This window comes from Apis cerana, linkage group LG5 (assembly GCF_029169275.1).
Source record: "Apis cerana isolate GH-2021 linkage group LG5, AcerK_1.0, whole genome shotgun sequence".
Lineage (NCBI taxonomy): Eukaryota > Metazoa > Arthropoda > Insecta > Hymenoptera > Apidae > Apis > Apis cerana.
In genome coordinates, this window is record NC_083856.1 from 11,333,295 (window position 1) to 11,347,792 (window position 14,498).

General features: G+C 47.2%; 1 protein-coding gene across 5 annotated transcripts in view; it reads right to left on the reverse strand.

Moving 5' to 3' along the window:
* LOC107997785 (nephrin) overlaps positions 1 to 14,498 on the reverse strand; it is a 153,360-nt gene that overhangs the window by 123,288 nt on the left and 15,574 nt on the right. Inside the window, exon 1 of one of the 5 annotated variants that reach the window (XM_062075260.1) lies at positions 10,976 to 11,066. The exons of the other annotated variants lie outside the window; for them this stretch is intronic. Within the exon in view, the coding sequence (XP_061931244.1) occupies positions 10,976 to 10,985 (10 nt within the window). The 5' untranslated portion in view covers positions 10,986 to 11,066. Of the gene's footprint in view, positions 1 to 10,975; positions 11,067 to 14,498 lie in introns of those variants that run through there. 5 annotated transcript variants of the gene reach the window in all.

A 14,498-nucleotide genomic window follows, 5' to 3' on the forward strand; every position in this document is an offset into this window, starting at 1 on the left:
TGTCACGTTGCATCCAGCCGTTGAAAAATCCTCACGGCACGGCGGCCGTAATGGCGGTTATTAAGAATAATGATTGCCGGGCGGAAGTCTGCGGACTCGCTACACGGAGGATACATATTCATGAGAGTAAGTGAATCGGCCTAATGTCTTGCCTCTCTCGAGCGTGTGCACGCATCCATCTCGCTCCGAGGGAGCCTCTTCTCTCGCTTCTCCCCGCCGTTATTCCTCCTTCCGCGAAAGGAGTCTCGATAATCCATCGCCTTCGAGGGGAAAATACGCGCAGTTTTACTCGTTCGCGCGTTCTCATCGCGCGTACGCGTGTTTGGAGAGGAGAGGAGAGGAGAGATAAAAGTAACGGGGACGAGTAACGTCGTTATTCATCGGGAGGCCGGCTGTTTCCTACGCTGTCTCGGAATGACGTTGGCCAGGGCTTTTCAGGCTCTCTTTGTTCTAGAAACAAACGGTCGACCCGTGAAATACTTGACTCCGTTTCATCCCTCTTTACGACCCCGATTTCAACCTCCGTGCAAGTCGGTTTGAGAAATTCCCTCGAAAATTTTATCCCACCGCGAAATTGCTTTCCCCCTCCCCTCCATATTTCCTCATCGGGAGGTTTTTCAAAAAATTCCACGGACTTTTCTCCCGGGACGCGTGAAAAAAGCTGCCTCTTTAAGGGTGGAGAAAGACCAAAGTTGCGCGAGTGGCCGGGCGAGATGTTATCGGGGGAGGGGTCGAAGAGGGCGGCCGGCATTCATCCGAGCGGATAACATCGCTCGTTAAATCCACCGACGTAGTCAGCACGCTGCCAACGTCCTACTGACGCGAGATAGTACCTACCTCCCCCTACGTATTGTCTATGTCCTCCACAACGGCGCGTCGTTCCGATCGCTGTTCGCGTCCAAATCTTGAAAGAGGGATCCTCCCTTCTAAGCGTTGTTATTAGCTCGAAGCGTGGTGGAGAAGCGGCATCGATGGCAAAGCGAGCGGCGCGTCGCGTCGATGGCCGGCGAAACGAGAGTATCGATCGTTGTCAGTTTCAGGTATCGCGGGGCAAAAAGCTCGGCAATCGAGTCAGCTGTTACGCGTAACGCGGTTAACTGTCGCGTCTCCGCGTCAATATCGATTCGCTCTCTTCCTTTTTCCACTGGAACGAAAGGCGGCCTATTCTCGGCCCGCTGCTCGAATCGGTGAATTTTTTTCGCGCTCTACCTTCCGACTCGTTGCGCGGAGAGACTTAAATTAAATTTGAATGCGGTCGAGGCAACGTTGCGAGGCAAGTTTCGTCGAGAAGCGCGAATAATAGGAAAGTGTTCCGTTTAATTCACTCGGTTGTAGCCCCTGTTGAACGAGGGACGTCCTTATTGTTTGCAAAATACACCGGGAATAATCGCGCTCCTCTCAAAAGTGGTCCTCGTTTGTACAGGGCGTTCGCGCCGCGAATACCCACTTAAGAAGAAAAACAGTCGGTGCTTCACCGGGGCGCAATCGTCGACGATAGAGAAATATCCTCGATGCTTGAAACTCTTGCTCCCGTTTCTCATCCCTCCGACCTAATCCAATCTAACCAATGATCGCGCCGTTTCTCCTCTTACGTCCTCTCGATTTTTCCTCCCCCTACGATTCTCCAAATGGCGGCCGAGCGTTTCGATCCGACGACCTCGGCCGCGGTTCAAACGACAACGACACGAGCCGATTCGCGAATACAGGATGGTTGGTAAAATAAATAAACGGCGTTATCCGTTGCAAACTTACGAGGATTATCGCGAAAGAGGTCCCTCTCCGGTGCTTGAGAGTTGAAAATGGTGGAAATTAAGAGGGAGAATTTGCGAAAATGTTTCCGTTTCAACGGATTCTACTTCGAAATTCTCGAATATTCCGCTTGTAATGCGATCCTCTTACGATGCGAAATCTACCATTTATACCGGAGCATTATTCAAACGCAGATATATATATATATATATATACGTACACGTATATATAAAATAATTAAATATAATTGCGTAAATCCTCTTCTCTCGCCAATCCAACAGCGAAAAGGTGGAGGAAGGAAAAAGTTGGGAGCGAGTTAGTCGACGGTGAATTAACTATATTCGAATCAAAGCGATAGTGGGGCGAAGCGTCACGGGAAATTCTCTCGTGTTTCTCGAAAATCTTCTTTGTTCAAACCCTCCTTTACCTCGAAACCAAAGGGCCTATTCATAATTTACGATCTCCTCTCCTCCGCTCCTGATTTATGAATTAATTCTTTTCAACCGTGTCGATCGACTTTTCCCTCCCTCGAAACCGAGAGAGTTGATAGGCGCGCGTTTAAGCGGGGCAGAATTGTTGCTGTTATTATTCTTATCGTCGAACGAATTCCAGGCGAGAAATCTTGTCCGGTTTATCGGAATCGGTAAGTGCGACGAGCTCCGCTATTTGTAGTGTTGTTTTTCCCGCCAACTCTCGACCAACACCCTCCTCGACGACTCGTTGTCAAACATAATTGGAAAAAAACGACCCACTTTTCTCATATATGTAAATTTCGCCCCTTTCTCGAGCTATTCTCTTCGTCATTAACGTGCCAATTTCTTTTTCCTTTCCTTTTGATAAACAATCATTTTTAGTAAAAATTCCAATTATTGAAAGCTCGTGTTGAAGCTCCTTATCGATAATTTTAGCATCAATTACATTAAAATTAGGTTATGGAATTAATATGTATTTATAAAAATGAACTTATTATTTTTCAAAAAATTATTATTGATTCCTTTGGAATTTTAAGATTAATGCGTTTATCACAATTTATATAATAACTTTTTTTAATATTAATTTCTCATGGATTAAGATCGGGTTCATCTTTCCCTCTTCTTTTTTCATTATTCGGTGGGGACGAATTTCGACGGACGATTTATCGGGAGGAAAAAGAGAGTGATTCACGAGCGCGTAATCAACGCGTGCAGAAAATTAGCCGCGTTATTGCATGCATTTTTAAGCGAGGGAAGAGCAGGGCAACTCGGCGGGGCGATGATCCACCTTCGCGTCCTACGCTTACCATTATCGTTATTATTATCAATTGAAACGCGTTTCGAGATTAGTATCGGTATAATTATAGCAGGTAATGACTTGGAGGTTAATTGGCTACCGGGCAAATCGATTTTCGATAATCCGTCAAAGAGGTGGCGCCGATCAGCTTTACAGTCGTTGGCATCCATCTAGAACGCGCGCAATTAGAGCGATCTAAATCCCCTTTATTTATCTATCGCTTCTTTCTTGCCGCCTTAAACTCGACGAAGTTCAAGACGAATCGCTTCCAACGATTTATGAAACGAATCTTGTCCAAATCGTCATCCGCGCCAGGAATCCACGCTTAATTGCGCCTAATGATTCCCGAAACAAGCAATTAGTCGCGACAATAATACTCGTCGGGGGGAAGGGGAAGAAGACGATGCAAATTTCTCGTTGAAAGAAGCTTTGTATAAGTACTTTGGGAAGCTACTTTTCTCGCACCTTCCCGCCTCGATAAAATTTGATTTCGCTTTTGCAGCTCGCTAAGTTTGTTAAACGGATCTCCTCCCTCCTCTTTTTCTTCCTCTACCAGGGACAAGATCGAATCCTGCTCAGATATTCCTGTATATATATATATATACATATATATGTAGATGTATATAAAGGGAGGGGTGAGAAAGATCGCAATCACGCGAATGACGGGGTCGATAAAGGAGGGGTGTAAGTAGTCTTTAAGAAGCCTTAATGTAAATGGACGTGGAAGGCCGACGAAAAGGCGATTTAAGAGACGATCATAAGTCTCTGGCTCGCCTTTTGTCGGAGTTCCAGTTCCATTATGCGTTCCCCATTGTACGTCCTCGTCCCGAGACACATTGTTGCCCGATGCAAATTAATTAACCCTCCGATTTCGACTCCCTTCCTTCGAGTCTCTCTCGAAGGCAAACGCGCGACTCTTTAATAAAAATCCCTCGAAGAAAATCGCATGATCGAACCGCGTCTCCTTCCTTCCTCCCTCTCGAAAATACTCCTTTCTACCCACGAATTGGAATTCATCCGGCGAAGATTCGTCTTCGGCCGAACGTGTTGGGAAAAATCGAGCAGCGAACCGCCCCTTTGAAAATTTGATTCGCCCCTGAAGCAGCCCTGAATTTTGAGAGATTCGATCCTCGAAACGAAAGATATATATATATACATGTATTATGATTACAGCGAAAAGCGATTAATTACACGCGGTGTATCAATCAGCTATCGCCTTGCTTTGAATCGAAGCCGAGGCGCCCCTTTGGAGAAATCCCTTTGGGGTGGAACAAGGGAGGAGAGGACGCTCCCTCGGCTTTCCTAAGATCGAGAAGATGCAACAATAATCTCGAACGAAAATACGCGTTTCGACGCGCTCCGCCGTACGAGCATCGCGTGTACGAAGAGCTCGAGCGAGGGTGAACGCACGGAAACGATCGGCCAATTACCTTCGCTTACCCCTCCCTCCCCTTCGTTTTTCGTATCAACTTTCGCCAAACAAACTTTCCCACTTAACACCGGCCGCGTAAATCGAATGGAGCGGTAACAAAAGGTGTTCGCTCGTATTTTGCGGTGTATTTCGACTTATCGATATTAAATACGGCCGCTCTGAAATTAGCCTTTCCCTTTTTCCTTTCAACTTTCAAACTCTCAACTTTGGGCTCGAGCCGAACCGCGACTCGGGATCGATTTCGCGGAAATTCGAATTGGAAATTGCGAAAAGAAACCAATCCCATCCCTTTATTTCGCGCGTTTCTATCGCGCCAGCCGGGCGATAATTCGGACAATCGCTGGGGCGAGCAAATGCTAGGGGGGAAGAGAGGCGCATAATACGGACGGCACGCACAAAACGGAGATTAATATCGGCGTAATTTGTTGATCAAATATTTATTTCGTGTTTAATTAATCGTTAGCTTTTAATGGCCCTGGCCATATTTCCCGGCTTGTTTGGCTGTCTGGCTTTGGCTATTCTATTATAAATTATAGGGGAATACTATTAGGCGCCCGCGGCGTTTCCCCGCTTTTATCGGGACCCCGAGCGTGAATTATCGGCCTTACGTTACGCGATACTCCTTCCTCTGCCAACGATCTCGTCAAAAGCGAAGAGAGAGGCGGATATCAATCGCGTAGATCATCTGCGGCGGCGAACTGGCCGAAGGGAAGAAGCCGTGGAGGAGAAGGAATTCGTTTCGGAAAGGAGGTCGAGTGTGTCGAGTGTATCGCGGAGCGATTTTCCATTCCCCCGTGGCGTACGCCCGTTGCGCTGGTTGCCGATCCGCAGTCACGCTAGCACTACTAATTGCATGTCCGACCAAAGTATATCACTACCACTGCCGCCCTTTATTCCCGGCCACCGCACACCGAATCCTCTCTCCCTCCGTCCCTCCCCAACTGCTCATCGCTCTCGCCGCTACTCTTCCCCCCACCCCGACGTCGTTGTCGCTCCCCGACTTACACACCGATGCTCTGCGGTGCGTTGAAGTTAAGCGATGGATTCCATTCGGCGGACCTCCTCCTCTCCAGCAGACCACGATCCGTCCCAGTTAGCCCGCTTTCCGTTTCCTTCCAACGCCCATCTAACGAGCTAATAATCCGTTTTGCCGTGTCGTCCATCTTCCCTCGATATCTCCACCTCTCCCTCTCCCGCTCCTCCCCTTCGCGTCGAATTACACGGAAGTCACGATTTACCTTCCGGATGTCTGACACGCGTTATCTCATCGCGCGCCCCCCCTCCTTCTTCTCCTCTCTCGTCTCGCGATTAATTCGACCAGCCTTTAATTCGCAAACGGTGTACATACGTATATGTATATATATATATGTGTGTGTGTGTATGTACGTATTCGGCCTGGTTGCACGAAATCTTTCGCTCGATCCAGTTTTAAAACTGGAGGTAACCGCGAAATGCATAACGAGCTTCCTGAAAGCACACGATATCTAAGCGCGGGCTAAGCGGTTCTCCACCGCTTTTTTCCACCGCTCTTCCCTGGTCGTTTACCCCTTTCCAGCCCTTTTCTCTCTCTCTCTCTCTCTCTCTCTCTCCCTACCCTTTGATTATTCCACCGTCCAAGCGCGAACGAATCGATCAGACGTATTCGTCTTCGGCTCGATTATTATTATTAAAGGGCGCGCGTAACGAACGATCGATTTCAAATTCCCCTTGGATAGGTATCGATACAACGTGATCCTGCTCGTCGCCGGTTAATAAACTTTCCCTCTGTTCGTTTCGTTAATTAACGGGCGGCGGGGGAGATCGGCCGCGAGAGATAAACAGGCGGCATTAAATATTTCACGGGGCAATTTTCACGCCCGTTGAAAAATTATTATATCGGGGAAATGGAAAGGAACAATTTTTCCCCTTACTCGTTTCATTAACGATGGAGGAAATTTTCCACAACAATTTTTTAACCACTTTCGCCTTCGAGAGATTCCACCGAAATTAGCCCGCCATTCCCAATCTCTCTCCATTTAACCTTTCTTTCTAACGTTACGTCCCGTTATTAATTCGCCGCCACCGTCGTTACGTTCCACGTCGAAGCGTTTCGTCGTCGTTGGATATTGCGATGGATACAACGCGGATATACACGCATCTCGCCGCACCAATTGCTCCCGTTTCGTCCATCCGAGCCGTGGAGAGGAGAGGGGAGGGGATAGTGGCTCCACCTGCCATCTCGCTTCGTGTAAGAGCGGAACCGTGTAGAATTCCATATATACACGCGCGCGTGTGTGTGTAGGCCGTGAAATACACGGAGGATTCACGAGACGCGTACGCGCAGTGCTGCGGGCAATCAGGGGCCACGGGGAAGGAAGAAGGCGAGAACGAAAAACAGAGAGGGAAAGGTGTGCGCGTGCATGCGCGTAGTCGACAGCGAGTATTAACAAGGTAACGTTAAGCGTGGAAAGGAAGAAGCGGTTTTCTTCGAGAATTTCGCTTCGATATCTCGGCGATAAATTTTATTTACGATTAATTTTCCAACCAGGTGAGAACGACGTGACCAATGTTCGGGCAACGTGTTCTTTCGTTTCGTTCAGTCGACGTAGTGGGGGAAGGGAGGGGAGATGCGTCGAGCGATACGTCTTCCTCGTGATTCCTAGGCAGTCGTCGCTGCTTCCCCTCCACTAGAGCGCACATTTCACCGAGCAGGAATATCGGTTACTCGTGCAACCGTTTCGAACGGCGAATATTTACGTAAAGCCTCGTATACGGTATAATGTCCTCTGAGATTCTCCTCTCCGCTTTACTTCGTTTCGCCACGAAACGAATTTTTCAAGGTCCTGTAAATAGAACGGAACGGAACAGGAATGAAATAATCGCGAAAACCTCGTTTCACAGCTGTCCTTCCACAAATTATTCCGCTCGATGTTTCCACGCACGTGTTATCGAGCGACGGACACCGGGCAGGGACGTTTGTCGCTCGAGGTTGAACAAGGAAAGAAGGAGGGAAAAGGTAGACCGGTGTATTATCGCGATCTAAATGATAATTAACAGAAGGAGCTGGTTCTCGTGTACGTCGATCGAGCGAGGAACGCACGCTCGCGTGCTTTAATTAAACCGTATTACCGGGATATATAAGCAAGATTAGAATCGGGATAAAAATCCTTGGAGTATCGAAGGAAGGAAGAGGAACTTTTCCCCGTATATTTATAGGTGTATACGACACGACGCTATTCGGGAGAGCTCGATGGATCGAAACTGTTTGCGGATGATTAATTATCCCGCACACGTCCCGTGCACGTTCCCTCCTCCCGAGCACGTAGCTTTCCTTGGGAGAGGAGAGCAATTTGCGTGGCCAACGGAAGAATATCTACAGCGCGGCGGCCGTACTTTCGCCGTCGAAAACAATTCATTAGCCTGATGCTCTCCCTCGATTTCGTGAATGTATGTATCCCCTCTGCGGGATACTTTGGTTGACGCGTCGACGATCGCTTTATTGGCAGAGCCCGAGGGAACGATCGATAACGACATCGATTCCGAGGACAAACATCGGGGAGTTTACGGGGCGAGTTTCCATTCCAATTCTCCTCATTTCTCCGTATAAACGGGTCCCGCTCGCCAAGTTTCCAATTTCGATGCCTACATCTAATTGATCTCCCTCGTAAATGTTTCCAATTTCGAGAAATCGTTTCGGATTATTTTTCCACTCCTCTCCGCGATGTCTTACAAAATCGCGGCGCGGCTAATCCAACGTTTGATTTATACCGACTCGGGTTGAACCGACACAACAGCGGTGACACTGGCAACGGTCAATTTCAGGGGTTCATACGCGCGAGATATATATATATATATATATACACGCAGGAACAGGGTAAGTGAGCAGATGAGAGAGGAGCAGGGGCGAGGGAGACGGAGTGGATTTATTGCCAGGTTACCGAGCCGTGAATGCAGCCGGACGAACGGAGAAAACCGCAGGAAACTCTGTCATTGACCGTCGGTAATTTCTCTCTCTCTCTCCCTCCCTCTCTTTCCACGTGCATGGAAATTCGTTCCTCCCTTTCCGTGCATCCCGAAACGTTATCAACATTATCAAAGCATAGAGACTTTTTTTAAAGCAACAAGAAGATTGAATGTATCGCGCAATGTATCGTTGATAAATATTAATTATTTAAGAGACGAACCAATGAAATTTGATAATCCCCTAATTAACGTTCGTCGAGAGATGATACGATAATGTAGAGACGGACTGCCGAGAAGCCGTGGAAACGGTACCAGATATATATACATATATATATATATATATATCGGAATACCATTCGAACGGCGCGTACGTGGGGTTGAAGCGAGGTTAAACAGAATTTTGCTCAACGCTCCCTATCCTCTTACCATCCTATCGTCCCATAATTGAGCTTTATCGTTACGGTTTCGAGTTCCTATCTAATTTCCCTTCTTCGTCGTAGCTCGAGGGGTGAAAATAATAAGAAATCGAATATCTTTTAAATCGAGCCCTTCCTTCCATTTCCCGTCTTTAAAGAATATTCCGCGTTGCTTCGTCGCTGGAAACGGGTGAACGTACGCCGCGACACACCTCGTTCCGAGGCGCAACGATGAATATACAACGAATACGGTATTAGCAAGTGAAATCTCGGGGGTGGGGCAGAGGGGATGGAGATTGTCCGAGGGTGAAACATTCGAATTCCAAACGAGCCGATACGTAACGGAAGATTCTTCGTGTAACCTGTTGGCTCGCCTTTCCGAGCCAATCTGGGATATATATCAGGAAACGTGGGGTTGTTAACGAGTCGTTGAAAATGAAAGAAGAACAATCGAATTTCGAGGATTCTTCGAAACCTCGTATCCTTTCATTTCGATATACATGTACGTATAGTATGTATACCAGAAAACGTGGAGTTGTTAAGAGTGAAAGAATAATTGGAAGATATCGAAGTGTTACAGTTCACGGAAGTGGACGAATTTCCATCGCTTCTTCGAGGATTGGCCGCGAGCTAAAAGACGTATCTGTCGGTGACTTTGACGAAGCTCTCGCACTTTGTATAAAGACCGGTTCAGACGGTTTCTTTTCTCGGCACGTAGACCTCGCTCACGTACCGAAGAGGGAAAACATCACGTTTTTATCGATATCGGGAAGAATCAGTTCTTACGGCGTGTTTGAAAACGAATGATCGATTTCTCTTTTTTCCTCTCCTCCTTTCTTCCTCCCTCCCTTTTCTTTTCCCATAAATAACATCTGCTGTACTTCTCGCTCGCGTTACCAAACTGGCCAGAGTTCATACACGTGTACAGGAGTAGAAGACTCTTTCGCGTCTTTTTGCGGGCGAGAAAAGAAGGAAGAAAGAAAAAAAGGATGAGTAGTCGCCTTCGACATCCCCTTCCATTTCCCCTTCTCGGAACTTGGATTCCATAGGAAACTAGGGATCGTTTCGATTCTTTCCTTTTCCTTCGGCGAAAACGATCCTACCGCGGGCTGAGTCGGCGAAATATATTTCACGACGACCCGGTAAGAAGACGTGCCTGCGACATCCTCGTTTTTTCCACCTCTCCCTCCGTTCCCTCCGCTCTTATCGCTCCACGCGTGGCAGCCTCCAACAATTTTATCGCGGCGCCGCTCCGTGTTATTGCTGTGTTAACAGGGTGCTTAAAGAAAATTAACCTTTATCGCTCGGACTTTTAATCCGCTGCCGCTCCAGTTGGCCGGGCTTTAAACGGCTCGAAACGGGCAATCGACGAAAGGATAACGTTCCTGTACCATATAAAGTATCCTTCCCCATTATCCTAATCCTTTATTATATATATATATATATATCGATCCAATTACAGGCAACTTGCCCATATCTTCGAGCGTTTCGCTTTAATCGAACCAAGACGTTCCCCCTTAATTCCGCAGCAATAGCTTGTCGTCATCGTTGCGCAAATTACAATCTGACCGTCGATAAGTCGATTAGCGTCACGCCTCGATCCGAGATAATTGAATCCAAGCTCCTCGCGTACGTAATTCGTGCGTTCGTCTCGTCGAAAAATGCGGCGCAATTATTATGGATGCATGCAAACGTACATATATATATATATATATATATATATTTTGGTATCGGTGTTGGCGCGAGTTCGGTCCCCTATCTGTCAGTGGCAGGCGACGCGAGCCCCGAGGACATAAGGGAAGGAGATCCACGGGACGGTCCGGAGCAAGGGGAGGGGGGTCGAGCGAAATTGCCGCTTAAACATGACGCGCGCATCTCAAGTCAAACTGCAAGTTTCCTCCAGCGAGGGAACGAGCTAGACTGTCTCATCGAGAGCATACTCGCTCGTCCTCGCTGCCCCCACTCCTCCAACTCTTTCGATAATATTGGATATGGCAACCCCGCGCTCGGCCGCCCACATAACCGCACCGAACCTCTCTCTCTCTCTCTTTCAGAGTCGACCAATATGCGGTAGAAGTTATGTGGTGTCGCCTTATCCCTTCTACTCCCTTCCATCTCCTACAAGAAGATGCTGACTTCTCGAGTTTCTTAACTTTTCCTTACTTACTTTTATCCATCCGTCCTTCCTTCCTTCCTTCCTTCCTTCCTTCCTTCCTTCCTTCCTTCCTTCCTTCCTTCCTTCCTTCCTTCCTTCCTTTCTTCCTTCCTTCGTCTCCTTTCTTCCACTCGGCATACTTTTGCCTATAAAGTCAATCTCGCCGAGAACTTAATATCTCTAGGCGCGCCTCCCCCCTCCGAATGGAATTTTATCAGTAAATCTGCGCTCGTTCGATTGCTTCATCGATCACCCCTCCCCCCCACCTTCCGTAAATTGCCAATAACTCTTCTCCACGTTGTGGTGTATGTAGTTATGTTTCGCGGTCGTGCCCTGACTACTTTCAGAACTAATTTACCGACCGATAGGGACAAGGAGGGGGAGATTTACTCGCTCGCTCTCCTCCCCTGTCTTACTGTATCTTTTTCCACGAGGTAATCTCGATCGGCAGGGTTTAATTCACGATCGTATCAATGTTATCCGAGACACGCGCCAGAAAACTCGCTCCTCTTCCCTCGAATATCCCCGGCCAAAGCAATTACGCAAATGAGCATATTTAACGCACGTGTGCTTCGCTGTTTAACCATGCGGCGCGTTAATTTCGGCCGAATGAAAATGGCCGAGTTTTCATAAAGTTCCCCTTCCGGGGAAAGGAAGGAAAAATGATCGAGAGGCTCGGTGAAGCGTTGCACGAAAGAAAGAAAGGAGGAGAAAAGGGAGGGAGAGAGAGAGAGAGAGCGGTGGCGAGAAGAAATCGGTTTATTGCTCGTGACACGTTTCACAATTTTTTCCCCTCCCCCAGCTTTTACAGCCAGCGTAGAGCTAGCCCGCGTTCTGTCCTCCTGGAAATATATTTCGTCCGACAGTAACGCCCACTTCTAGTGCACTTGTTGGAATAAAGTACTTGCTCGCGAACAACTCGATCGGCCACCAGCGTTGCCACGCTTTTCTATTACACCACGCCGTGTATGTATACGCTCGAAAACGAACGTTGGAAACACGCGTCGAATATCGAACGCCAATCTCCCTCTCTCTCTCTTTCTCTCGATTTATCTTACAGTGGACGCGTGAAATGGCGCACACAAACGCGCGAGATGTAGACGGTTGATATAATTGAACGTGGATTCAGAAGGACGCGGTTTGCATAGGCGGCGCTGTTGTCGGGGTAATTATCCACGGTGTCTTCTTTTTCCGCTCTTACGGCCAGCCCGTAAAGGGAGCTGACTAGGTGCTTTTACCAGCTCCGGGGAGGGGGTGTCGTTGCTCGTTCGAGCAATAAAAAAAGCGCAGCGTGATCGAGAGGGGAAAAAGAGGAAAAAAGGGAAGAAAGGTTTAAGCGCGTGTAACCGATATCCGCCATTTATGACCTATGCGATTCCTCCGCGTTCAGCATTTTTCCATTCCACTCTGTCGTTTCCCTTTTTATCGAGAAGCTGATTTCTACTTCCGTGCGCGTCTCGTGATTAATATTGCGGGCTTCGATGCATATCGTCGCCCATCGAATTCGCCAGGCGATCACACGTAAAATTGCTATAAATTGTGCAAAGTTATTAATAGCTCGCGGCCATGCGATCCTTTCGATGCGTCACCCTTTCGGCCAACAGTTCCGAGTAGTTTCATGCCGCCAGGTGTACAACCGATATCGCGTTACGTAACCTTATTCGCAAGTCGTTTCCACGATATAAAAAATATATACATGTACGTGTGTGTGTGTCGTGGATTTCTTTGCAGCGAAAGGTGTGGAGGAGTCCGAAATTAGAGCGTTCGAGCCAATTCACGCTCCTGGCATTAACGAAGCGTAAAAACCAATTATCGAATACCAGCTCCAAATTCCCGTAAATGCGCTGTTAATATACGTATATATATATATATATATATACAATATATATGCAGACGAGTGAATAGATAAACGCGAAACGTCGACCGTCGATGTTTGATCATCGAATCAGCGTAACAAGTTGAAATTCGACGGTAATGCTAGTTTATCAATGAACCGCGTCATTGTCAAACTTCCTATAATATCTCTCGAAATTACGTGAATTCGCGAAAGTTGGAGACACTAGCGGTTGATTTTATTCTATTTTTCAACGATGATATTCCAAGATTTTGCTCCAACAAATTTCCAGGCTATCTCAAGACTCTGAATAAGCGAGTTCGAAGCAGGACCTACAAACTCACCGATACGAAAAATATTATTCGTTAGAGGAATGCTTTTCGATCGTAACGCGAGAATTTGTCCTCGAAATTCTCTCCCCGAGTTCGAATCCTTTCAAAGAGATCTCGTCAAACTGTCAAATTTCTATATAAATCGATTATTAAATTTATCTCGGTGTTTAAGCACGTAAAATTTTGAATTTTACACTATTAATTAAATTAATAAATCGGATATTACTTACTTTTTTCATGAATTTTAAACACAATTTACTCATTATTGTTTTATTAGCATTACTTATTTTAACGATGGATTCTAACATCTAATCAAGGTGCGTTTCGTTTTCGAGAATGCGAACGCTCCTTCGTTCTTCCACCCTCCTCCGCCTAAATAACGAAGAAGGATCTCCGGTTGATTGGCAAGAAGATACGAGAAGCTGATTAGCTATCTGCTAGGTTGAATGGGAAAGGTAGACAAAGGGGACAACAACCGTTGATATCGAAACGTTCTTCTTCCCCGTCCGTGGAAAATTTAGCATCTCGTTCCAGCATCGCGCCAGTGCATGCCATGGCCAATCATCGAGAAACGAGGGTAGTCTATTTTCCAAACGCATTGTTGTCGCTCCCGTTCTGCAAACGTGCCAGACTGATTATTCGCCAAATCTCGCACGCGATGACGTCTAATCCAACCCTATGCCTCCTCTTGTTGCTCCTTTCTTTTCTCTCCCTGAGGCAAAAATGTACACACAAAGTATACGTTATTTCTCTAGCCGAGGAAGGATCACGTGTATCGTTTTCGACGGAGAAGAAGAATGCACGTGTTACGCGTTGATATTCGATCGTGCGCTCGAGAGTCATCGGCGGTCGAGATCGATTGTAATCGATATTTGCATCGCGGTTCTCGAGCACCGCGCTCGATTGTAATCGACGAGCGGTGGATTCCATTCGGATAAATAAGCGCGGATACTCTCTACAACTTTTCATCTATAAATCACGGATCGAGAGGCAATGAGTTTTTATCGAGAAACGACTCGATTATTAAACGCGATATCGTGAAAGAAAAGAGAAGAAAGAGTGGTTTTCTTCGGACAAAAGCTGTTATATCGGGAACACCGTCGTGATCGTAATAGAGGAACCGATCCTGTTATTCCAGCATCGGCGGATTGACGTGTAAACACGGCCTGCCGTTAATGCCGGTTCCCGAAAGGAGGAGAGCGCTGGACGCACCGGTCGCGATAAGACCGGTTTACATCGAGGGAGCTCGGTTAAGGAAGAGTTACGAGTATCGAGCGAGCTCGATCGATCCCTGCCTCGAAAATTAGGGACACGTCCAGCCTGCTTTCGTAGCCTAAAGGCGGCCGAACCAAGTGGATTCGAGCCCCGA